The 27,950-nt window shown below is 38.5% G+C and overlaps 1 protein-coding gene across 1 annotated transcript in view; it reads right to left on the bottom strand.

Moving 5' to 3' along the window:
• CTNND2 (catenin delta 2) overlaps positions 1-27,950 on the bottom strand; it is a 565,782-nt gene that overhangs the window by 319,025 nt on the left and 218,807 nt on the right. Inside the window, exons 3-4 of the mRNA XM_072851353.1 lie at positions 14,699-14,733; positions 14,106-14,222 (exon numbers count right to left, since the gene is read on the bottom strand). Of these exons, the coding sequence (XP_072707454.1) occupies positions 14,106-14,222; positions 14,699-14,733 (152 nt within the window). The remainder of the gene's footprint in view (positions 1-14,105; positions 14,223-14,698; positions 14,734-27,950) is intronic.

Genomic DNA, 27,950 nt, shown 5'->3' on the forward strand with positions numbered 1-27,950 from the left:
TTAAACCCCTCCGTTGCAATATGGCTTATTTTTGAGGTCACCTGAAATGTTCTTTGAATAAATTCTCTCTTGCTGAGATAATTTAGGATGGTTTTGGAAAGCAGAGGAATTGAGTGAGGGGAAGGGAAGCCCTGCAAGTGCCTCAGGGGGTGGCAAGGAGCAGCCACCTTGCCACTTCAGTACAGACGTCTCTCCCCTCTTCCCCATTTTCTAGTCTTTGGGGAAGTTGCAAGAAGTGCAGGTGGAAGCAGCAGAAGCAGGGGGCAATTGGGGAAAACCCTGGGAACTAGATGAGAGACCTTTGTGGCTATCATAAAAAGACAACATTTTCTTAATTAATGCAGAAAAAGGAGAGATTAAACCAAGGCAAAACTTAAGATCTGAAGACGAAAACAAATCCTGTCAGCTACAACTGGTCAAACAGATTCTGTAGGAAAAGAAGGACCTTCAAGCCAACTGTTAGTCAGATCTCAAACAGAAGATAACAAGTAGCTATAATATAACAATAGTAATAAGCATTTCCCCCATCCTCCCTCCAAATCCAGGACTAGTACTAGAATAGTACTAGGAAAATATTTCAAGATCTACCTTCTAGGAGATATTAAATATTAAAGATATCAGTACCTTTATATGACAAGAAAAAATGCCAAGGCTGCAATATACAAAGGTATTCCATACCCTAGTAATGTAGAAAGTTGGAAAAAAAGGGGGGAGAGAAAATTCATACTTAAAATGAAGAAATGAATGATAATACTTTATGTGCTAAAATCACAAACAGCTCCCTTGTTCCGAAACAAACACATCTCTTTAGATGAGAGGCAGCAATTCTTAAATGAGTACACTGAAAACAAACTTGTTTTACAAAAAAGGAAAGTAATTTATATGCAATACCATGCTCTACCAGCATCAAGAGGGCTATGTTCTACCTACAAATACAGAAAAGGGCTTTAGTGTTGCTACAGAACCTATTCTTAGGTACTGGAAAATAGGATATGGTGGAATGCATTCAGAAACGTAGAATAAGTTCATTTTCATCCAAGAATTCTATAAATGATATATATCTGGAGAAATGATGCAAAAACTGCGCTGATACTATTATGTAAGGAAACAATACAAGGATATCCCTTCTAACTCCCCTTCTGACCTAATTACTATTGGAATGAAAGATGAAGAACACTTTATTTCAAGAGTAAGTGAACTGGGAATAGAAAATAGTTTCATTAGGTGTTGATTATCTTATGGTTTTTACACAAGATAAAAATTCTGCCATTATTGTAAGAGGAAAACAGAGGTGTTGGCTAGGATTTGAAATAATAAATCACTACTCCAAGGGATAGCAAAGCACCACAAATGTCCCCAAGAAGTATTAGAAAAACATAAGACCTGAAGTGCATAGAATAAAATAAGGCCTGCATCCCACCCCGAGAGTAAATGGTTCTTTTTTGATTCCTGAAAGATTTTTTTTTTTTAATGGTCATATCGAAATCCCAGAGTCAGGGCAGGGGGATAGCACTGATGTCTAATTCGAGGAGGACGCCTGACACTACCAGGTTTCCAACTACTGCATAACACTAATGAAGTGCCTCCAAATAAGAGGAATCCTGTGCTATTGAACTAGGACTATGGAGTGGCAAATGGGATCTCCTCTTAGTGTTTGGTAGAACCATGTTTCAAAACTTTGGCACCCGCAAAATATTGCTCGGTGGTTAAAATTCGCTAACTGTGCACCTGTGAGGGACAGGAAGAAAACCAGAGAGAAATAAGTAGTTCTTCAACAGGTGAGCTTAGTAAGGAAGTATTTAACGGGGAAGAATTTCTTTAGCGATAGGTAACTTTTATGGCAAAAATTGGAAGGCGATATATTATAAAGATAATGGAATTTCCAGTGAGTTTACATAAAAGTCTTCTGGAAATTAGGAAACATGTTGCAAATACGAAATACTAGCACGCTCACGGAACAAGGTAACATAGCAAAGCCTAAGCAATCCTGACACAACAGGGTAACTTCAGTGTTATTTACTCAGTGTATGTTTTGCTTTCTATATCGAATCACACACAGCATTACTCAAGATGTTTGTATGAAATGTAATACAGCCAGATCTTCTTTCCTAAGCAATATTTAGTAATGTTTGATAGTAGGAAAAAATCTGGAGTACCATTACTAGTGAGAGAAATTACTGAAGATGATAGAGAAAAAGACCTAAAGACATGCACTGAGCCAGAATAAGTTTATAGATATTTAAGCTCAGAATACAGAAGTTGCCCTTGTCTTTGTTTTTTTTTTTAATAGAAAAAGCTATCCTAAATTTAGATTAAAAACAAGGATAACCTACTACTGCAAATTTTTAAATGACCCCAAGATTAAACAACTTCTTTTGTAGAAGGTTAATCATATTTTATGAAATAGCTTGCTAAACTCTGCAGATATCGAAATCGGATAGTCTCTGAAAGAGGTAATTTATCATTGGCCATTAGGATGATGTACTTGATAGGAGCAATAGATAGAAACAACACAGGAACAAGATGGGCAGCAAGGATAATAACTAAATTACATTTCTGCACTATGGAGGACACAAAGAGGAAAAATAATATCCTCTAGCCTTCCATCTAGGGATATCTAAGGATAATCTGGAGCTCTTTTGGCAGTAAAATCTCTGCTGACACTTGTTACACCTCCATGAGAAGCCTCTGCCAACAAAACCTTGTCAGTGGCCTAAGGTAGACATGATATGAATTACACAAAGAATATAAATATCTTCTTTCCACAAATGGCATGATTTGCTGCTGCTGCTGACGTTACTTCCATGAAACTCTGCAGGTGGTACACAATACTAGGAGTGGCAGAAGACATACAATACTTCACTGTAAGAGAAGTTTGCTATCTATTAAAAGATCAGACTGTGGAACCACAGGAGAACAGTACCTGAACTGGGCTTCTGGATGGGATTAGATACATTTCTGAACATGACTGTAAGAAGAAACCTGCATACAGGAGGAGGCACTGCATGAAGCGACACAGACAGCAAGCTCCGACTCAGAAGGAACTGTCATGTTTCCATTTGGGAACACTGAATTTTGGCATAAATAATAGTTATTTTTTAATTTGTGTTTTCATTATCAGTCTCCCATTTTGCAGAGAATAACTACATTTAAAGGGGAGTGTGTGCTTTGTTTACAGAAAAAAAAGCCAAGTAAATTAAGAACGTATTTTGCATGATTAAATTCCAATTTTTTGGAATAATTTTATACCTTTGAAGACCAACTGTGAATGTCAAGCATTCCTAGTCACCCTCTGTGCCTAGCGCAGCCTAAAGCTGATAGTATTAAACTAATGTGTTCCCTTTTTATTTCTAGGAAATAAAATCAGATGGTTATAGATATCACACAAACATGACTCACATGGAAGCTGAATGCACTATCAGAAATAAAAAAAATAGACAAATCTCTTCTGATAGACCTAAATTAGACTGTTGAAAAAAAAAAATAAATTAAAAAGTGCCTACCAGCTTCTGACTATAAAGCCTATAGAACTACTCACAGATATATGGATCTACTACAAAAGGCATGAGTAGACTTATTATGCTATATGTTGTTCTATGAACTTAACTACTAGCACGAAACAGGTTTCCTCTTCTTGTGCAAAGTAGATCTCAATTTTTTCCTGACCTTTGACAGGCTTAAATCTTGAATCTTTTCTGTCCACAAATGAAAATGGCTATTTGGTCTCTGAGGCGAGCTAGTTCAGAATGTGTTTAGCACTGCCTCAGAAGTAAATTATGAAGTAAGTCAAAAAGGTCAAAATTTTATGACAATCTTTTTCATCTGCCAAAAACTCCTCTGCCATAAAACAAAGTATGCCCTTTTGCTCCTGCTTTCTCTTTCTGTGTCCTCAAATACGCACTACTCTCTGCTCTCATGTTGTACTCAAAAAATGCATTTTTCCACTTATAAGGCCAGAATGGAAGAAACGGAGGCAACTCCCTACTCTGCGTGACTCAGAGAAGTCACAAAAATCCTACTTTATTGAGAGCTATGTAAACTGCACATAGCTCCAAAAAACCCAAACTCATACCTGCCAAAATTTTCTGTTCCATTTTACACAGGCTAACAAGCCAACTACCTCTTTTTCAAGGCTGCATCTACACAACTGCTTATGCTCACAAGCTGGCACCGGCGGATCCCAGAACGATGCGGCTCTTGGCACTTCCAAGTGTGCCGAGCGCGCGGGCGCTGGCATGCCACTAAGGCACGAGTAGGGTGAGTGGTTTATCAGTCTGTCGTGGGGATGTGGGTGCATTTTGTTTCCTGGCCCGTACTACAGACACAATATTTACTGATGTTCTTTTGCGCGGTAGGTTCGGATGCCAAGTGTCTTTCTTTGTTCTGCTCCTACAGATGCTACCATAAGTCACTGTCATTTTCTAATGAGTTTCAGTAACTGCTTCCTGCAGTTCATGAGGGAACACCTGGTTGCCTGTGCAGGATTTGGGTTTGCCACAGGCTAAGCATTACAAGCAGATCACTACCTCCTTTCCATCTTTGATGTTGCTACTAATTGTTCCTGCTTTCCTGGTCTCAACTCTCACCTTTCCATTTCCCCCCTCCACGTATGTTTTACCTGCTTTACTGCTCCTGTGTTAATTTGACATTCAAATTTTCTACTACAGTAATAAAGCTAGATTGTACGGGGTTGTTTTCTTTAGGCAAGGATTTTAAGTCAGTTGCACAGCATAAAATGACACCAGGTACCAAAGTCAGATTCATCTCAGGACAAGCAAGCTCAGAGATACGCACAGAGGAAAGCACATTTCATCATGTAGACATAATCAGAAATAAGAAAACTCCAAGAAACATGCTGCAAGTGACAGCACATTGAAACAAAAAATCAGCCTATAGGCTGCTGTACAGAAATGGAGGGAAATTAGAAATGACTTAGTTGCAATGTTGTCATAGTGTTACCTCTGGGCTCCCAATATGACACACCAATGAACAATGTGGATTCGCTTGATGTTACGTAAGCATGTAAAAAGTGAGGATAGCAAGGCGACTTTTACACAGAAAATGTGTTTTGATTTTTCTTCCTTTTTTTTTTTTTCCTCTGAGGATGAATCATCATCTGTTTTGGGGACAAGACACTGAGGCTTTATTTCATTATGTCTGAGAACAGAAAAGATAAAAGAACTGCAAAAAGAAAAGATGGAATTGAAACAAGAAGGGAAGCAACAGACATAAGGATATGGTAAGACAGTAATGGGTAGTTTAGGGAAAGATGGGACAGCAAGAAAAGGCGAGAGAGCACAGGAAAGGAGAGGGCTAGGGAGAGATACTAAGATGGCGAGAGTGCCTCTGGCTGGAGATTCCTTCCTGAGGAGAGGAAATTGCAACTGCAGCAGTTTAGGTCCAACAGTAAGGGAACATACTGGACCGTCACGTTTTGAACAGTACTTCTGCCAGTGGCTTCTGGCGCTTTCTCCCTGAGAAGCCTATAAACCCCCCCAGACGCCCTACCAATCTACAGAAGGGCCGTGGAAGAATTGAGGCGATTGAAGCCCTGCACAGGAGGGTGCCCACAGCAACCCTTGTGCCACCCCTGGGAACCAGGGAAAGCAGAAGCTGCTTCCCTGAGCGATGATGGTTCCTTCAGCCTTCACCAGGCCTCCTGCTTGTAAACAACCACACATGAACTTGAAGACAGGCGGCGAACCAAAGCAGAACAAGATCAGCTGGCCCCAAGCCACAGCCCCTAACACTCCACTGTCAGAAACCCACGGTGGACCATGGCTGGTAAAGCAGATACCAAAGCCTGCCAGGAATCCTGGTGGTGAAAGCCCGTACTGTGGCTCCACTCCGAAGTTTGACTCTTTGCAGTGGTCTCCTCCTGCCTGCATAAGGGAAGAGACTGAAAAGGAAGACTTCACTCACGCTCTTGAAGTGAGAAGACCAACATGAATTTAATAGGGTGCGATATGTCAGCAAGAAAGACATTCCTGTTTACCTGGCCCTTATCATCCTGATACCTGTGATAAGAGCAGAGGTGATGGAGTACTGAATGACAGTGTTTGAGCTACATCTTTTCATCTGATGCAATTCTCAATACCTTTGAACTCTGCCTCTGACAGAGGATAAAAACAATAAAGTCCAAGCTCACGATACTCAGTGCTGATGGAGCGTTTCCTGAGGCAGCACTGGCTGGAAACACTGATGCTGAGATGTAAGAGCTGGCTCTCGGGTCAGCGCTAGAGCCTGCTTCACATTATCAAATCTTAATGTCTTAGCAGGGCTTAGCCATGAATCTACAGAAACTTTACAGGTTCAGCTATTTTGTAAAGACATTAATCTCCTGCTGAGGACTGCCCCTGGAAGCAGGTCTCAGTGTTTGCTACTGGCCAGTGGCTATTACAATGTTAAATGACATGATAATTATTTCATGCTCACACTTAGGGTGACTAGGGCCAGAAAGAGAAGGTGGATAAAGGAAACAACATCTTATCCCCATTTCTCAGAAAGCTAAGTATTTAACAACTACTTCAAAAGACTGAACTTGACCCACAGTTAAGACAATTTCTGTACAACTTTGTCTGTGAGAACATACAATGAGTAACTGTGAGACCACCCTTTAACAAAAGGCGTCCACCTTTCAGAAGATTTACCCCATTACAAATTGGGCAAAGATGACTTTGAAACCCCAAAGTTTTGAAGCCAAGATATTGAAAAGGCTTGTATTAGAAGAGATGGATGGAATAGGGAGAGGCATCCAAAATTCCCAACCATAAATATTTACCCTGAATATATTACAATACTGACAGAAGTTTCATCAATAAATCAAAATTTCCTCAGACCTCATAGTCTGAGAGATTTATTTGGAGCTAAGAACTGTTGAGTCAGACAACTGCCAGGTTTCCATTAATGCAGCAGAAAGAAAGGTGGCGTGACCCGTGTTATGCACTTCTGCCACTCCTACTCCAAAGACTCCAATCCTAAAATGAAAGAGAGGCATGCACACTTCCTAGGTGTTTTTCAGTTCTGAAACGTACTCAAAGAGCACATGATTTTATTAGTGTGTATGTTTACCAGGAGATCCCACAAGAACACCTCCTTTGTGTGCACAAAGAATGACTCAGCTGGATCGCCCTGGCTCTCAGAGCAGATAATGAAATGGAAATAACTTCATCTATCAATGAATCATGAGGTCTACTGATGCCAAATTTCATCTCATTGAGCATGTCAGCCATCTGACAGGTGGCAATTTCACAAAGGAAGAGCTATGGGATGGAAAACACATAAACACACATCCTTTTACACATTCATTGTGTAAATAGTGCCTTTTTGTTTCAATCCATTTTTGATATCTATGAATAAAGCAGCTGATAAAAGATGAAAATCATAAAGGTTGAACAAGGAGTGCTCTTTCAAACTGGGACATCTGCTTTCACACTGAGTAAGGAAGATCTCTCTTATTGTAAAAAATTGCTGAAGCAAAACTGAATTAAGAGAATAAAATAAGAGCTTAGCCCATCTTTTTAGCCTCAGAATTAGATGGGGTATTTAAGTGAAAACCACATCTGTCTAATACAACAGCTATGTGTAATTTCATGTGATAAAAATAATCTGTTCTTGTAACATAAGTCATTCTTCAGAGGAAAAGAACCAACATCTAAATGGTACTACTACCCATTTCTGCTGCATTTTGAGCAAATAGTTTCAAGTGACTAAAAGAGTTAATATATTGTGGCATTGAGTCCTCAGTGGTGAGCCATGCTTTTTCTTCCCCAGTAGGACTGAGACATCCTTAACTGCCTGCATTTCTGTCAACATGTAGCTTCAGTGAAGTGCACTCTGAAATGGCATTAGCCAAGAAGACAGTGTTATTTAATCTACATTGTATTTATTCCCTTATCAGTGTGCTGAATTCTGTAATTAATCCTGAGCACCAAGACAACAGGGTCACAGATATAAATAAATATATATTCAGAAAATTTGGGGAAAAAAATTGTCTGGAGTACTGGCAATGGCAAGTGGGAAAAAGTGCAATTCCAATATAAACCATGTATTTTTAAATTGAAATTTAAAATGTAGCATTTTAAAAACATCAGACAACTGGAAGACTGATCCAAGAGGTTTTCTGATCCATGTCAACAAGAATGCTGTGGCTGCAGTCTGTGGTATTGATTTAGAGAGCAAAGAAGCAGGGTTGTCACATGAAGTGATTAAGCAAGTGAAAAATAGTGAAACGATTCCGTTTCAGTCAGAAACTTAAACACCAAAAGCTCCATAAATCTGCCCCATAATCCTTTTAAGACCGGTCTTATGCTCATTTTGTGGAGACTGAAGCAAAGGAAATAGCATGAAAGATTTAAGTATAGATAACTTAAATTAAAATTAGAGACTTCTGGATTAGGAGACATTTGAGCCTGTGGTTTAAGTTAGGAAGAAAGTGCCAATGGATTTGCTCAGTAATCTCAGCAGCCTGTCTAACCCTCATTTTACTAATGCCATGACAGAGGGAGTAACCGTTGCCTGTCTCCACCACTGTAGCCTGTAAGGATTCAACGTAGTCTGTAAGGATTCAATGAGCTTCAGCTGATTATCTAAGAAATGGTTCTATCATGGCAGTCCTCCGATGTGGCATGCTAATGACTCACAGGGATAGGTGCACAGGGGAACTAGTAGGAAGGAAGGAAATACAGGACCAATATATTCCTCTCGTTCCACATTTATCTCACTCTTACACTGCCCATCTGTAAAATGCAAATTTACAAACATTGCCAGGAAAAGGTAGTTTGGTCCTTAATGATTGCTCAGAGGGCTCCAGTTTCTCTGTGTCACAGGATGGACATCTGGGGGCCTCAGGCAGTTCATCAGGACCTTTCCCACTTATCTGCAGGCCAGACTGTGACCTTATCAAGCCTTAATGACAAACCTCCTCAGCAATTACCCTTCTTCATTCAGAGAGTTGTATATCTGTGTTTACTCTCCTTCTTTCCATGAAGCTTTCTACCTTTTCAATTGTTCTTAAGTGTAATGTGGGAAAAAACAAGAAGAAAACAAACAAACAAACAAAACCAAAAAAGGAGGTATACTGATTAGGTAGTAAAAGGAATGAATGTGAAGTAGTTGTGTGATTTTGAGACAGTGGTGCAGTGATGGGAAGGGGAGGAAAAAAGTGTCATCTTTCCTTCATCACCCATCTTTCCAAGCTTTCTAATCTGAAATACTAATTTTTGGTCTCCACAATACATACTCAGCCCTCACAAAATGTTTTTTTCATGTCTTTCTCCACTAAATTAACCAATTCTGCCATGAAAATACCTTTCCTGAGCTACAGTCACTATTCAGTACTCCTGTGTCTTATGTCTGTCTGAAACATCCCTAGTATTATCTCTGTCCTGAACTAAATTTCGCTCCCCTGCATTTCCTTCCCCAGTGATTTCAGGTCCTACACTTAGTGTGCATTCCCATCCCTCTCCCATGACTCATCTACAGTGTCTTATATGCAATTAGCTTGGCTCTCACATGTCTGGTCTTTCCCCTGATCCTATTTAAAGTGAAAGTTATTTATCTTCATTTGTGCAAAAGCAATATTTTTGAGTTCCCATTAGAAGGAGATAATGGTAGAGGGAAGAAATAGTTTCAGAGAGGAGCAGCCAGCTCTGCAGTCAGCTCCGTGCTGCCACAGTGGGTGTTACAGCGATATACAGCAGGGAGGAGGACAGATCAAGTGCCCTCACAGTGACACTGACGGACCAGGCTGGGCCCTAGGACACTCCATAGCTAATGGCTACTGCCACTAGCAGCAGCCTCTACCTGTCCACCCTCAGGGACTGGAGGAATGCATGCACCACTGTCGTTCTGCTGGTGACATCCCCACAAACACTTAGGACAGGCTGAACTCCCCTCTGACTCTACAGAAACTATGTCGGATCATGTTTGATGTAAACTGGAGTGACACAGTGGTGACAGATCTATAAAGAGAAAGAGAAATCACTGCAGTACAGGGGAACTGGACCACGGAGATGCAGGTTCAGGTCTTAACTCAGCTGCAGCTTCTTGCGTAATTCTGGAAGTCTCCTTACTTTTTACTTGTTCACTTGTAACTGGAAACACATGGTTTTGGGAAGTCAATTTATACTGAGTTGGGACAGAAGAAAGAAATGGGCAACAGTGCAAGAGTTCCCCTCAGATGCATATAAACTTGTCCCAGTCTCAGCGCAACCACAGAAAACTTGCATGAGAGCACGCAGCAGTTATGAGTCTGCCCGTCTTTGATAATAATTACTTTTAAAACAGTGATTGCTCTGCTTGCATTTCGCCAAATTAATAAAAGCTTTATATATTTTTTCTTTATTTGCTGATTCACACTCAGTAAAGATAATTAGCAAGCATCTCTATTAGCAACACAGAACCCCTCCCTGTGTAAGCCCCTTTCATGTGACTTGTCCCATTAGCCTTTTTCCATGGCTTTTATTTGCTACTAAAGGAATAGCACATGTGAAGTGATGTTTGGGATTTAGAGTATTATAACAGCTGCCTGCTATGTGACAACTTTTTAATACTAATTCTCAGAGAATCAGAGTGTGTGAAAACGAATTGTAAAGATTCTGACTACAGATGCACTAATCCTCTACAAAGGCAGAGCTACTGATAGATTAACTCGTTAGACTAAACGCACACGGTTCAGAAAAAGAAGCTGTGGTCACATCCCTGGGCAGGCTTTCATATGATGATTTTAAAAAATCTGCCTCAACTAGACTAGGACTGCCATGGCAGGCTGGAAATGCTCTCCTCAGAGTCCGTCTTGTTACTTAAAATACAGCTATGCAGTCAAACTGCAGAAGTAAACATAACTAAAATTGTGAAGTTAAGAGCTCAAAAGTTAGGAAATGCCAGACTAAGTTGCCTTTTCTGAATCATCGCTCTTCCCCTCCTTCCTTGTTCAACAGTCAGTGCACACAATGAAAAAGTATTCAGTGTTTCGTAGTTGCCTCATTTTTTAGTGCATGACCTCAGGCCTTCATTGAAAAATGTCCAACACAAAGGAAAAAAAAATAGCACTCTGGTGGATTATTCTATGACACTCAATGTTTACTTCAAATGCATCACAAATAATGATTTTTAGAACACCTGTAAAGTGAGACATTTATATAGATCTCATTTCCTATTTGGAGATTGAAGGAATTAAGAACAAAAGCGTCTATGAAAGACAAATGCTGTGTGTGAGACACTTCAGAGTGAGTTCTAAACTTCCATTTATATCACGCTTCATATTTTTGAGACTGTGCTTCCACAGTGTCCCATTACAGCTGTTTGATCTCAGCACACCTGCAAACTAACTGGAACCCCTAAAACTAAGTATCAGTAGAAGATTCTTTGAAAGATTCCACAACTATAACATCAGAACTTTAGGACATGAAGGAGGGATACAATTAAACTTCAAGTGCAAAGCTGAACTGTCAAATACGAGATTTTTGTTTTCATTTAGTAAGTGTGTTCTACTCATTGCTTAGAGAAGTCAGAAGCGCTCCAGACGAAATCTCCCTCTAGTATGCTGCGCAATCTGAGCCTTGGCTTTGGGGTAAATGAGGCATGGACAGAAAATGTACAAAACAGGGCATGATAATAATTGTTTTATAATGCAGTCATAAAAAATTCAAATTATGTTGTACAGACAGCCTTGACTTTGGTACTTTTGACTTTGTAAACACAGTAACATTTTAGTTGTCTGATGTGTTCATGATATTTTACTGTAAATTGAAAAAAGACGCCCAAACCAGAAATAAAACCCAGTATATGTCATCTTAATTGCATTTATGAGTGATTAGCAGAGCTGCAACTGTTAGCTTTGGCATATATATCTGATTCTTAATTAAAACCATAAATGGCAAATAGCAATCTAGTTTCATTATGAGGTGGGCCTGGAGCACAGGAGTATGGGGCACTGTGACAAAATGCTTCACAAATATTTCCTGACAATGAAGAAGATCAAGCTTGCAGCTCTGTGGGGAAGCCTGCTCCCTTGTGAACACATGCACCTGCCTGTTCTCTCCAAAGCTATGTTTCTTAGGGACAGCTATTGTCCTGTCCACAGCTCTATCACTCTTTCCTTTCTCGAATGTCATTCTCATCACCCTGTTGTTCCCTCTCTTTGCACCTAACTCCTGATCCCACGAACAAACCATCCAACCAAGCAAATTCAGTTTTCAACTTTCTGACTGGACCTCCTGCTTTAACAAATCTCAGTTCCTCCCCTGCTGGTCCCCCACACAATCCATCTATATTGCTCCTCTTCTCCATCACTGTTTTCCATTTCCTCACGTTCCTTATTCTCCTTCCCATCTATCTACATTGTTATTTGTGTTTTACCTTTTTGCAATACTCCCCAGAAATTAACTTTAGTACTAATTTTCTTCATATACCCAGACTTCTCTCCATCTACTGTCTTCATCTTTCCCTAACATTTTTTCTTAGTTTCTATCTCTTCAGCCAGTTTCCCATACAAGCTAGCACCTCCCTGCCCCCAATCTCCTCTATTGCCGACTACCCAGTTTAATTTTTCTATTTAATCACATTTTGAAGGCAATCTTTATCATGCTAGTCATTTAATCTGTTTCTCCTCACCCCCAAAGGAAGAAAAAAACAGGGCAAATTATAAGGGCTTACATTGTTTCACCAAGTTTTCCCAATTTTGTTCAGACCAAGCAACATCTTAACAGATGTTAATCACACAGATTGTGTTCAGATCAAGCAACATCTTAACAAAAGTGTTAGTGACATTGTTGGCCCAGAAATCTTGTGCACATGAAAAGTGACAAATTTTCTACTGTCCCAGGATTGTCACCTGTGAACTTTACTGCAAATCTTGTTTTAAAATAATGAAAAATGTTCTGACAAATTAAAATTCTGCATTCAATTTGCAATGCCTTCCTTCTGTCACCTGATGACCACATTTCAGGTGATGACTCGTCATTGCTAGAGATGCTTTGCAGAAGGTGGCTGCCACACTCCATTAGCCTTTCCAGATGAAGGGGAGATCATCCCCTTTGGTTTTGAGAAAGCTGAATTTGGGCAGCCACCTCGAAAGACATGACTCAGTCAGAGGGTACTGGGCAGCAGGGAATTGAAAAAGACAAAAATGTCTCAACTGAGCAGAGGGAAGGAGATGTAGGGGAATACTAGAGAAAACTGAATAGCCAAGGTAGTGCCAGGAGCTGCAGTAGGAGTGAAATGCAAGTGGGTATATATTGTGGCAGATGGGTACAGAGTATCAGATAGGAGGAAAAGGAAAGGAAAATAGGGAATTAACCTGCTTTTTCAATATCTAGTGCTACATCTGATAAAAGACCTGTTAACCTATTGGAAAACTTTGTCTTAGTGTATGTGACTCATGAGCACAAGCGTTTGTAGACATCTGCTCTACAAATACATTGAGTGGCGTGTCCCTCGTTCACTTTTGCTGTTGTTTAGCCTTGATTCACTTCCCCCAACAGCTGGTCCTAGCAGAGGATCTATCTACTCACTGCACAATTCTGTAAACAGAATGTCTGCTAAATAATCAGTGAGCCAACCTCTGAGAAAATACTTCAGCTTTCTTGCTACAGCTGCCATTCTCTGCATCATCTTTAAAAAGTTCACCTAACTATTTCTGTCTGTGTATCCATCGGAAAATTTTAGTCTTAAGGAGTACCAGCTACCTAGCCAAGCGGTTACAAAGAGACGTCAGGATTACTCACAGTCCCATGCTATGTTTGGTTTTATTACTTTTGCATACTGAAAAAGTGCTGCTTGAAACTAAGTGGCGATGCTGAAGTCTTATGACATCACCTTATAGTACCGTACAGCAATACTGCAATTACAAAATATTTTCCTTAAAATACATTTCACGTTTGTTTTTCTCCCCAACAAACTAGCAGTGATACTCCCTCTATTACAAACAAAACCAAAAATTAACTTGCAAAGGCAAGGAGGTTTGCCTGCTCGCAACTACATTGTCTTCTGCCGATATCAGAAAATAATCAAGAAAAACTCTATATAAGATATGTATTCCGTTTTAAAGCATGAAAAGTTACAAATATGTCTGGGTGCCAGAAAACCCATTTCTAGCAACTTACTTTCACTGGCTGAATAATCCTGTGGATCGAGTATCCCTGATTCCTGCAGTGACCTAATACAGGAGTCCACCAGCTCCAGACCAGTGGTGAGCTCATCTTCTATATCCTTCTGACCATCTGTAATAAAATTAACAACATAAAAATGTAAAAGAAAGGCAAAAGGTAAAACCAGTTACAAGACAAAAGCTAAAACCAGTTACATGTGACTAAGCATTTACAGCTGATGAAGGAATGGAGAACACACCAAGATCACATATTCAGAGGAGGCTGGCCATATTGAAAATGATGCCATCCTTCTAAAGCATGGCCTTGGATTAATAAAAGCAAAATGAGAAAGTTCAGATCTAATCTTAAAAAAATTAGAGACACATTTAGCAATGCCCTCTCTCAAAACTCTGCATTAGTCTTGTGTTCTTTTTGTCAACCCTAATAACTTTTGCCAAATTTTGCCAGTTCTTAAGCAGGGGTTTCACACACCAGCAATGAAAAAAATATTGCATAAATAAATGTTGTTTTCCCCTCCATTTTCTTTCGGAAATATGATAATTCTGGGAGAGAATAGTGTAATACATATATGTAGATAAGTACATTACCTTGTGTTTGCCAGTGAAACTGCTCTTCTGTTGAACTGAAAAGAGAAAAAAAAAAAGTGTTAATTTTTAATGAAATGATCCAGTAGTGTTCCATTAATATTCAGATCTAAATCTATTCTGAAGGAACTGATATAAGAATAAAGGAACTGACTTAAGGATAAATAACTTAGTAAAAGTATATCAAGTATTATTTTACGTATTTTTTAAATGAATGACTTGCACAGCATTCATTCAGCAGGAGGGAAAGCATCTTCACTTCTTAATTAAGTCATTTAAAACATACATATAGAAACTGCTCCCTTAGTCTTGATATACAAATTACACTATTTCAAAGCAAAAACATTAACATTTTGCAACTTTTTTGGATCCTTCTATTTGTCTGATTTTCCATTTTTATAGACAGTTATAAATTGCTTTTTCAAGTGAACAGTTACATGTGATTTCAAAACAAAATTACGACTATGATTCCCGGTTCTATTGATCATTTTGTGCATTTTCATATTATTCAAATGTGCAGCTAAGTTAATTCAATTGGCCTACGCAAGAGGGTAAATTTAGATGTGTTTGTGTTTCTATGTACAAGCACTTAAGCAATGGAAGATCTTAATTTTAAAATAATGAGAATGCACACTAGAGGATGGGTTAGGTAGAGTTTTTTCTATGAAGTCAATGATATATTCAAGTGAATGATGAAATGAATGATCTATTTTACTAGGCAATGAGTACACTTTCCTCCAAGGCATGATCTGTTTATGCTTCAATATAGGCCTTCCTCACATGCCAAGAATACAAAAAGGATTGAAGTTATTCAGTAATAATCATTCTTTTGATAACAGTGAACTGATTATTATAGTCATGATTAAAACATTTATCTGTACGTTTTTACAAGATATTTATAGGGGAGAACAAAATCATCTGTTGCATCCATTGGTAAAAAAAAACAAAGACAGAAATTATTTTAACTTTTCAAACTATAGATTTACTTCTTTCTGATTAATGCTCTTTTTAATGAGTAAATGGATTTTACATCTTGAATTGTTTTCCCTTTTCCCAACAGATGCTGGATCTCTTATGAATATGTGAGTACAGCTCCTAGTATCTATGTTCTGAACAAGAATAATGTAAATTAAATTAAATGCTTCTTTTTGGAGGTCTCTTTTTACAGGAAAAGAACTTGGGTTAATTATTTATCAGATTTGATAGTGTTAAAAAAAAAGGATAATTGCCTAATTCACATATAAATAGTTCTAAAAGGACAACTTTTCATTCTAGCTGGTATCAAAAGTGTTAACCTGACAAATTCCAATCTATACATCACCATCTATTTCCAAATATCTACCATCTGTGGTTTATATTGACTCACTGTAGTGAGATTTCGTAGATTAAGAAGCTAGCCCTTCAATGAGACACTCAACTGAAATGCTTGCATTCAAGTCCACTGAAGTTAACAATATTGAAGATCAACATAGTCAAGAGTCCTCTGGCAAATAATAATGGCAAAATGCTAAAATGGAAGAAATTACTTTACTTTAAATTACCTTTTCATATGGAGCCCTAGTGGGTGGTGACTAGGGACAGTGGCTCTTTTTGAAATACTACTTTTTCCAATTTGAAATTCCTTTTCCCTGATTTTCAAAATCACTAAACAACTGCAGCTTCAGCTGATATACTGGGATTTGAGAGCGATCTGCCTTTCTGGAATTCGCATCATCCATAATAAGCAATATATTACTTTCCACTATACAGTCCCTCTTCCAGTATCCAGATTTCTATGTGATAGATACCACCTCAAAAGACAGAAAAAAATGTAATATCTCAGGTGGCATTCTTGCTGGCAGAATGAATTACTAAATGTTGCTGGCAAGAACACACTGATGTAAAAGACTGTGCCACCTCATCCAAATCAGTGAGAAAAGAAAATCATGTCCATGCATAAAATGTGAATTATCATTTCCAGGAATTCCAGCTTAGCCCTTTTTAAGCAGTAAATTTGTGTAAAATGTAGAAGTTAATTATTGGCATAGTACAGATAGTATTAAACAAATCACTAGTGGCTGATTAGTAGTGATCCCTAATATCACTAGTCTGACTTCCAAAGAAACATTTTAATGTATTCACCTTAAGAAATCTTAGATGGGAAGGTCTAAAAAAGGATTGCAATAAATTTTGACTATATTTTGGCTTTTCCAGTTTTAGTCAGGCTTCTCCTCACAACTACTGTAATGGTCTTTTAATAAATACTGTAACTTTCATAGTCAAGGTAACAGATTCACCATCAAAATTTTTATGCTAATGCTACCTTCTTATTCAACCTATGGAATATGGAACAGGCTGCCTAGGGAAATGGTTGAGTCACCATCCCTGGAGGTATTTAAAAGACGTGTTGACGTGCCGCTTAGGGACATGGTGTAGTGGTGGACTTGGCAGTGCTAGGTTAACGGTTGGACTCGATGATCTTAAGGGTCTTTTCCAACTTAAATGATTCTATGATTCTATATTAAAAGTGTATTTTCTTCTACAAGGACATCAATATATTCTGGTATGAAGAGAGTGCTGTTTTCCCTAGTTAAATTCATGTTCTTTAGCTTTTGAACAGTCCAATATAGTTGCATGTTACAGTTGCCATTTCTTGGTTACAAACCGATGCCTCAGTCTTGCAGTCAAATACATAAAGGGTTTCCCTAGAAAAATCTTATTAGAATTTGACATAGTTCAAATTTAGATACGCAGCTTTTTTTTTTTTTTACCTTTTTTTTTTTTCTTTTTTTTTTTTAAATGAGCTTTTCCTGCTTTTGGCCTGAAAAGGATTCCTGACTGAAGCAACCTGACGTGTCTGTGCAGGGAGCCTTTAGGCTGTCACACAACTATGCCAAATCTGCTTGAGTGAATAAAAGTGCTTTTTTTTTGTGCTTTTCTTTTAGGTGTTTTCCAGCTTCACAAGCGATCAGTACAATTGACTGTATACTCACATCAAATACATGAAAAGACAAAAAAAAATTAACAGAAGTATTCCCCCTAATAAATTTTTCAGCATGTTCAGCAAAATAAAGCTTTCTGCTTTACAGTTTTTCTAAAGAAAAGGTTTTACATTCATTATCAACCACTTTTCTGCATATTCCTATGCCTCATTGTATAAGTTTGCAAACTCTACCAACTTCAACTGAGGAAGCTGAGCAATAGAATACTTTATTGAGAAGTTCTGAACAATGGAATCCTGCGCCAAACTTAGAGTTCGAGGAGGGAGGAGGGAGATTTTAACCAGAATTACATTAGTATAGTATTAGAAAATAGTAGCATAAAATATTAATGAGCTGAGAACTCAGGCAGGTATAATTATTACCTCCCTTAACCCAAACCCAGAAGAATAATTATGATTTATTTGCTGTACTCTTCTCTCATTATTGGTAGTCATTGCATCCTACATCCACTTCAGATGTTCTAGTACAAATAAGATGACCATTCTACTTAATTCTATTTGAGTGATATAAAGAATCCTGTGTCACCATTCAACTATACAAAACTTTGATTCTTCTATACTTATATTGTCTTTGGAAAATAGGATTTAATGAAGGAAAATCCCAGGGAAGCAGAATAACTTAAGAATGAGAAGATAATACTAAAAACCAACCAACCAACCAACCAACAAACCCAAACCAAACAAAAAAAGAATATTGTCATGTGTTTAGTTCTGGATGTTCATCTTGAAGCTAATGAGCCTATCTTCTGTAAGGACACACTATACTGTGCCTAAAACTTTACCTTTAATAACCACCTATGCAAGGAAATATTCCAGTAAAAGTTGTTTTACCTCCCTAGGCAAGAATGAGCAAAGAAAATATCCACAGAGTGGTCATCTTGATTCCAAGTGAACTCACGTGTTCCCATTTCTGCACACACATAATAAAAGCACTGAAGTAGTGAGAAACCTTCTATGTGTGACCTTGCATGCTAGGAGGACGAAAGGCAAATGAACATAGCATGCTGCAGGGAGCTCGTTTTGGGGAACATCACATGAATAGAGCACTCGGGGAACTCTACCTGTCTCTACACAACGTGGAAAGATCAGAAGCACAATGCATTGCAAAAATGCAGAGTTTCTACAGTCAGCAAAGGATGTCTGACTATTACCAGCAATTTGTTTACATCAAGTTTATCCCTTTTCAGGCTTGGATAGAAAAATCCCACTCTGAGCTGCAGTATGTCTATAAACAAGCAACAAATCAGGCCTTTGGGAGCCTTCATTATTTTTCCCTGTATCTCAAGCAAAGCTAAACAAGAGTGGGTGTCCTCTTCAAGATGGACTTGACAGGAACCCAGCATGACAAGATGGGCTCTGTGGAGACAACGGTACTGTCCCACAACAGCTAGCACCAGAACAAGGCGAGCTACATATGACCATCAAACGCCTCTCCCCACAATTTACGGGAGTTAAAAGCAGTTTTGGTGGCATACAAATGAATGCTCAAAGTGATACCAAAATACTACTTTCCTGGACCATGCTCACAAGCCACGTCTCTATAAAAGTAACCAGAACCCTCATGGGAGGTAACCCAGAGGTGGGGAAGGCTGTTGAGCACTTTGGCAGAAGAAAAACTGCCTGAGACATCCTCAGACAGCATTGCCATAGGGCCTGTACAAACACCCAAGGATTCGCTTTCAAAGCAGGTGCCGGGGAGCAGCAAGGGCACCTTGGAACTCAGCTGAACTCCTAGAAGTTGGGAGTGTGCCTGTGGCCCTGGCAGCAGGGACAATGGTGGGGCAAAGGCAACTCACATCAGACCCACAGCCCCACACACGCATTTTGCACACTACCTGGTCACAGTGGTACTTGCAGAATCGCTTGGGTTTAGTTTTAGACATCGCATGGCCTAATGTGAGACCTGACTCCCTTCAGATGAATTCCTCTTGATAGCTTCTGAACTATCCAGTGCAAGAAGGAGGTCACCACACTGTACACACTTCTCCTAGCATAGTATTTATCATGCAGCCTGCAGAAATTAATTTTTCTTATCCTGTGCACCAATATACATCAGTGGACATGCACATCGGGCCTTATGATTTGGTTATTCAAGTCCTGTGCCTTACTGCTCCTTAAAAGAACACTGTGGCAAAGAAACGCATTTCCTGCTGGGAAGGGATAGGTCTTCTTTCATTCACTCTTTCTGGCACACCTCTTGATTTATCACGGAGCCTGCACACAGGCTGCCAGGGCAAACTCACACTTTTGCATTCCTTTAATTATGCAAGAAATGTTTGTGTCCCTCTTCTTTCTGTGAAGCCATTCAGTTTACAGTTGTCACTCATTTTTGGAGAAAGTGCTATAGCTATCTGCTACACAAAAATATTTTATTGTTTTCTAAAACAATTCATGCAATTGTATCTAACACTGCTATAGAACAGCTATGGAGGGATTTTTACAAGGAGTTGTATCAGCACATGATCTTTTCAATTATTTCTGCAATGGAGCCACACAAACATTGCTGTATATAACTACAGGCAGATACTGTCTCACTGGTTTTTAAATTGCTGTTCTGGTTGTGGAAGGTGGAAGAAAAAAGATTCAGAAGCATTTCACAAAAAGTGAGGAGGTTGAGAAACTAATATTCCATCTAAAGCAAAGGAGAAGCAGATTTTAAATCAGCAGTAGACTTCAGGTTATCTGCAAAATAGTAAACAATCTTTAGTATCAAATATCAGGGGGGAAAAAAAGACCTAAGAATACATTTTACATTAAATAACCGCGTGAAAAAGTACCAACCCCTCAATAAATTGCCATAGAAAAGATCAACCCCCAAGTGCAATTTTTTTGTTGTCCAATTTACAATTACATCAAAATCTCTGACTTCGGTAGTCACGTCTATAGCTGTGACACAGTAACCTCTCTCAAATATTTAATCACACTCTATTAGTCCGCTGTGGTATCAACTTGGCTACCATATCAAGAAGTCCTTTTGATGTTCCAACAAACCTAATTCAATCACCTACAATGATCCTGGAAAACGTAAAAAACCACAACAAACCAAAATAAAGAAACAACACCCCCCACAAATCCACACATTTTTTACTGACGGCTGCTCTTTTGTACCCTGTGAATTTCAAACTGACTTTTAAAATTATTACAAAGTTCTTAGCTGTAGATGCCAGAAAACCATTCAGGTGGTTAATTCCCACCTGTATTAGAAAGGCCTTGCTACAAGTTCCTACAGGGAAAGGGAATTGTCTATTTTTTTTCCCAAATTATTGTTATTCCCTAGGTTTCACAAAATCAATAGCAGAACTTAGTGGCTGTGCTATGAATGTTTTGTACTTCTTTCCAATGATGCAGGGAAATATTTGCAGACAAATTTTCAAAAAGGTCCCAAGATCAATGCTTTCCTCTGCATTTAATGCTTGCAGAAGCTTGCAGACATGATTTTCCTTTAAAAGCAACTTTTTAACTGCTCCAGTCATATTTATATCCAATTTTCCTATACTTATTGTGCTTAATAATAACTGTTCTATTTATTCTTATTTAAATGTGATTTAAAGTTCAGTGTGCTACACTGCTAAGAGCACTATTTAAGTACAGAGCATGCACAGAAAGCCAGTAGCAGTCGTGAATTCCACACAGAGTGTTCCTTCGGTGCTTGCAAAGCGGGCAGCAAAGGCTGCTATTTAACGGAGAGACCATAATACAGTTTCCCTGTAGTTTTTGACCATCACTCCTGAAATGGTCGACAAGAGTATCAACTATAGTAATTTTTTTTTTTTGACTGAATTAATTTCACACATACTAACCCCCCAAAAACATTTACTGAAGTTTTGATTGAACTTAGCCACCTAGAAACAAAACACATGCTACGTAGCTTGCAATACCAGCCAGTTTCCTTTAGTTTCAGTTCTGCAGATATTTACCGGTGTGACAGTGAAGACAGAGAAACCTTTCACAGCGGAAGCCTCCGAAGCTCTACTATTCCAAGGAAAAGAATTTGCAGGGTAACACATGCAAATACTCGTTATATTTTATTTAACTTTAAACTTGGAAGCAATGACAGCATTAGGGAAACAAGTATTATATGATTGCCCTATTCTCACTCTTCCCTTGGTGTCCATTTCTGGCCCCTATGTATCCCAGACAGGATACTGGGCTAGATAGACCCTAACTCTGAATCAATACAACCATTCTTTCATTCTTATTTAGAGAAGCTAAAATCAAATAAAATTACTTCATTTTGTAATTTCCCTTTATTAATTAATTAAGTAAAAGGATGATGGTTTACAAAAAGAAGGACTTAGTTCAGGGCTAGATTTCTATTAAGGTAATAATGTTAGTCCTTCCTGTTTGCTTCAAAGCTATTTTTATTTGAGAAAGGACCTCACTTCCAAAACTGAACTACCTCAACAGGAGCACATTTAGAATAGAGTAGAATAGAATAGAATAGATCAGACCAGACCAGGCTATTTCAGTTGGAAGAGACCTACAATGATCATCTAGTCCAACTGCCTGACCAATTCAGGACTGACCAAGTTAAAGCATGCTGTTAAGGGCATTGTCCAAATGCCTCTTAAATACTGACAGGCTTGGGGCATCGACCACCTCTCTAGGAAGCCTGTTCCAGTGTTTGACCTCCCTCTCCGTAAAGAAATGCTTCCTAATGTCCAGTCTAAACCTCTCCTGGTGCAGCTTTGAACCGTTCCCATGCATCCTATTGCTGGATACCAGGGAGAAGAGATCAGCAACCTCCCTCTCCACTTCCCCTCCTCTGGAAGCTGTAAGAGAGCAATGAGGTTGCCCCTCAGCCTCCTTTAAATTTTGCCGCTTCTCCACAGAGTAGCAGTTTAGATAGTAGTGTACTATCATATTTCTTCAGCCCCAGTGGTGATATTTGGAACTGATCCAAACCAAACAAGCATCTAAAATAGTATTTGGAAGGAACTTAAGTGCTCAAGAAATAAATCAGAAATTGCAGATTAGAGGAATGCAATAGTGGAGAGGTGGAATCATCTCTGCCTTGAGGCAACTGAGCAGTTTGGTGCCTACATCACAATGCAGCCTATCAGTACCTGTAAAACTGTATTCTTCAAACAAGCCTTATAGACAGCATTGCACAGAAAATTCGGTAACAATTGTCAAGCTTTAAAGAAAACAACACCCTGAAAGATAAAATGTCTAGTTTCTTCTTTCCCTCCTCCCTCTTACCCTTAAGAACTTAGTTCAGTTATTAAAGCACTTGTGCACAATGTGATAGAAATAGATACAATCCTGTTTTATTCACTTGTGAGAAATCAAAGCAATATCCAAGTTGAGTGTAATCATCAGGCTATTCCCTATCTTTCCTGTGAAACCTCAATCCTGTATAGAAAACAACACAGTATTTTAGTTAAGGAACTCCATTGTAAAAGACGCCACCACAGCTACCTTCTCTTCGCACCAAGTTTTGAAAGATGGCTTCAGAGGTGCAAGGGTGCAGGACAGTAACACCACAGGAGGAAAGACAGTTTCCCAGTGGAGCAGAAAAAGCTACTGAAGATCCAGAGGCAAGACTGAATTTCATGTAAGGTACCTTAAACATCCTGCCCAACATTTTGATGTTGGGTAAGAAACACTCAGTGAATTGAGATCCATTCTGTTCTGAGGCACATAGTTCCCTATGCATTGTATAAGCCCTATAGGAACTCGACCCAAAGCATGGATGCACGGAGACAGTCACGTAAAAATAAGCATTACAACACACTTTTTCAGTACCTTTTTGGTTCTGGTCTTTGGTCCCAGAACATTAATTTCTAAAGAAATATGGTGCAGTATAAATAAAATTCCTTTAAGGAAACCCACTTCTGTACATGAAGATACTGCAATATTTCTTCCTGGGATAGCTAACTGCTAGACCAGGTAAAACCACACTAGTAACATGAAACTCCTCATCTTCTCATTACAGACAAAGTGCACAAGGATACTCCTTCTGCAGAAGACTTAATCCTTAACATGCAGATCATGCCAAGTGCCTCATGCTGACCATCGTTTTAGGTAAATTATTTTAAGCATGACCACACTTTTATATGACTATTTCAGATACAATATTTGTTCTGTGTTGTCCTTGATAACTAATAAGAAAGTGATTTTCTCTAGGTTTTGAGGGACGATTCCTTTCAACTTCAGCACTTCCTTAGGGAAGTGATGCAGACAGAAGCCAGACGGCCTCTACCTTGAAGAAAGCGCATTCCACACAGGAAACTCCCAACACACACATAGCCTGTCACTGTGTGAAATCACACATCACAGCCCTTCCCAGTTCCTCTCCCCTACAGCCTCTTCACATTAGCTTCACTCAGCTTCTTCCAAGAAACCCCTTCAGGGCTCTTCACCTTTGCCTCTTTCCATGTAAACAACTCCTTTTCTTTCCGATCCTTCTCCCTTCCTACAGAAGAAAACACAGAGCCAGGATGTTTCTTCTTTTTACTTAGCTGATGATTTTGCTACTCCCTTTCCTGCAGCTTATGCCTGTTTGGGCCAGGAGCAAACTCCTACTGTGCCGACATAGTGTCAGGAAGTCCCCTGTAACTAACAAAGAATATTCTTTATGTTAATATATGGTCTGAATTTTGGCACTGAACAGACTGCGTGGTCATAATTTCTACCTTACATGTAGAAATTTCTACTTTACATTTCTACATGTTGTCTTTTATTTCTGTATTCTCCACCAGATGTGTGGACATGAAATATTGCCATGAAACAGGACAAGGTTCTCCAGGGAGCAGCAAAGATTTTGTTGATCCTTTTTAAGGGAAGATTCAGTCAATGATTTGAGGTGTACATTTAAAAAGCCAAGTTTAATAGATGTGTTGAACAAATTATTTTCTGTTGAGATGAAGGAGGAATAATCATAGAATAATTTAGGTTGGAATTACCTCTGGGCATCATTTGGTTCAGTCCCCACTTAAAGCTGGGCTAACTTCAAAGTACTGTCCTGGACATAATGTTGTAGCAAGGCATGCAGGAGACTCCTTCAGTATTCTGCTGTTCAGAATTTTAGTTAATTCTCATTTTTTAAGAGAGAAAATAAAAACTGATAAAAGATAAAGTTAGAAGAGTTTGGCGAGCTTAGATGAGATCACTGAAGTCTGAGAAGGGAGCACAACTGGCTTTTATAATGTAGCAAGGTTAAGCGACAGGAGAAAAATAAATAATCGGAGGAAGCATACAGGTGGGACAAGAACAAACAGGTTCAAAGTGGTCGTTGAAATTTTTGCTGGTAATTTAAAAAATGTACTAAAACATAATGGAAGCAGCCATCCCCATCCAATTTGAGTTGAGGTGGTGAAACCATACCTGCTCTTAGAAGGCTGTTTGGTAAGTTTATTAGAAAGAGCTGATGTTAGTTTCAGCTTCGAGGAACTGGACTACATCCCAGGATGGTCCCTCCAGCTCTGTATTTGAAAGAATCTTAATCTGTGATGTTGGCAACTTGGTGATTGTTACATGAAGTAGTATACACACAACTGCATAAATTAATACCTTGTACCACCAGAAACACTGAGCAATGGAGAAACTCAGTTGTTCTAGAAGCAGACAGTACCAAGAATCATGTATGCAAGAAATGATGAGTCTTAAATTTACATTTCAGAGGATGAATGTAAAGGCAGCAGAGAACTACTTTCTAACCTAAAATGCTGGATGAATGTAAAGGTAATTTGGCCTATTAGGTGGGTGATAAGCAGCTGGATCAACCCCTGAACAATTGTTATTGATTTATGATTTTAACTATGGGAGTGAAAATTCTTATTTGTAAACTGTCTGTTTGTATACAGAGTTGACAAATTATCCAAGTAACTAAAATGGCACATGGTAATAACAGCTATTTAGCTATATGAATAACCTTTAATCACACATTCATTACCGAAAATGACTAAAATAGTATTAATGCAAGCTGACAAAAAATAAATGTAACCTTTAGACAGATTTGGGGCTTTGCTGTAAGCGCATAGTCTTTTTATTCTGGCTTTTTCCACCACTAAGGCTCAGAGGGGAAAACGAGAATCAGTTCCTTAAGAAAATAATATTTGTTCCATTATTCATTGCCTACCAGTGACTAAAGAAATACAACACAGGAGATATTATGCATGTAAAACCAGGCTCATAAGTCACACATTTGCTGAAGACAGATGTAAGAAATACATTATAATTCTACTTTTAAAAATAGCATGTAGGCATTAAAGAAAATATTCCTAAAGAGTAAAAGGATATCTTTGTAGAAGCTTGAAGAAAATGATCTTCCAGATAACATACTAGTAATACTGAGAGCAATAATATTTTGAATCTTTATTCTTAGCAGAATATTACAATATAAAATGTTGTGGAAGTTACTTGACAACAAAAACAAAAGGATGAAATCACCTTTCTAGTTAAATATACTCTACATCAAGAACATGAAGTTTCACAAGATAGTTAAATATTGAATCTTTTCATCTTGGTATATGCACATAATCTACACATTTCAATACTGAGTTAAAACTTTGCAAGAGCACTTTGGGAATGTGATTTCCTGATCCTGTGTGCATTGATTTGTACTTTAAGGTCTGCCAGCCAGGTAAACCATGAAGGGCTGCACTAGTAGCAAGAGTGAGACTGAAAATCAGATCAAATCAAAAGGCAAGTGCTCAGTCGATCATGGAAGTTCCACTCATGACTTCCTTCTTCCATTTGGCTTTTCCATAACCTATCTATTCCTCACTGTCTGCATATTGAAACAAAGTACCAAATTCCTTGTCTGCACCTAGTGGCATGAAGCTGATTTTGCTACAGCTGAATGGCAGATTTGTTTCCTAAACCTTGTTGTACTTTGGCTCTCTCACTCCTGTTTTGGGCAATCCCACTAATATTCATTAAAAACAAAAGCATACTCCTGAATTTCCATATTATTGTTCCTTTAAACTGCCAAAAAGACCATCTTTCTCTCCACAAACTGGGGAGACGAAAGCAGAGAGTAAATTGGACCAGTAGTGAAAGCTACTTGTTACTTAATCATTAAAAATTTTCCGATGAAAATCTGGCCCTAATATACTGGAGAAGTGACTACACAAATATTACAGGTTCTCATGTTGCATTCAAAAGAAATACAGGAGGCTTAGCTATATACTTTTATCACTTGTAAAAATTTAAGAGACCAGTTAGTCTATCACTTATGGTAGCACTGAGGTCGTATCTCAGAACCTCTCAATAGAATTCAACTACTGAGATGGCTTGCTTGATAAAAATTCTACCTATTGCAGTCCTCAAAGCATTTCAAGTTAGAAAAATTGTAACACTTTAAAGTGTTAAGATAGGGCATTGATCTTCATTCTGCCCAAGGGGCTATCCAGTACTTTCTGGAAAGTCTGTATAATTATGCAGAAAAATGTTAAACTGCATGAGGTTAAATAAAAGCACTAATTTTCCCTGCTGACTCTGCTGAAAAAGCAGACAAGGGAAATGAAACACAGATCTCAAGTAACTAGCTGAGCTTTACATTGGCAGATACAACTTTTTAAAAGCCCTTTGTTTTGGTGAAAAGGTTCCTGAACCATAGGAAAATTAAGTTCTTGGCCACCTATGCAAATCCCTCTCTAGGATGCCTCTACATCACTTGTTCAAAACAATTCATTAAAATTCTTTCTTCCCCACGGCTGGTAGATCCAGAATCCAGTTAGTTTTCACTACAGCTCATGCCACTAAGTAATACTTTTCCCTCCATGCCCATCCTAATCACATGTGCCATCATCAGAAATATTACATATACATAGAATAATAGTTACCAGCTTTGCATTTATTTTAGCTTTCTTTTATCTAATTACACTAAATTAAATTTTGAGGGGTTCTCAACTGAGTTATCCCATCCTTTTGCTAACTCTGCAACTTCTTTCTCTTTAAATATCTTAATCTAGATTTAAAAGCTGATTGTAAAATTGAGATTTTTATATTACATGTTCAGTGCATCTCAGAAATAGTCCAATCAAAAGCTAAATCTGTTTTCACTGACAAAACAGAGCTAATATGAAAAGAGAGGAGACGGATTTTTTTTTCCTCCCTGAATATCAATCACATAAAATCTGCTCTGGACTTGCCAAAATTAATTTATCCCAGTATAGAATAGAAACGCTAAAGCTCATAGTTGAAAACAATTAAGAACGCAATGTGTTCTGTGGCCATTTTGAGGAAGAACAGTATTTACAAGTTAGCTTAAGGGCAGTCAGTGTCAAAAGCAGAGACAGACTTTTACTCCCAATCATCTAGATCAAG

The sequence above is a fragment of the Ciconia boyciana genome, chromosome 2 (assembly GCF_034638445.1).
Source record: "Ciconia boyciana chromosome 2, ASM3463844v1, whole genome shotgun sequence".
NCBI lineage: Eukaryota > Metazoa > Chordata > Aves > Ciconiiformes > Ciconiidae > Ciconia > Ciconia boyciana.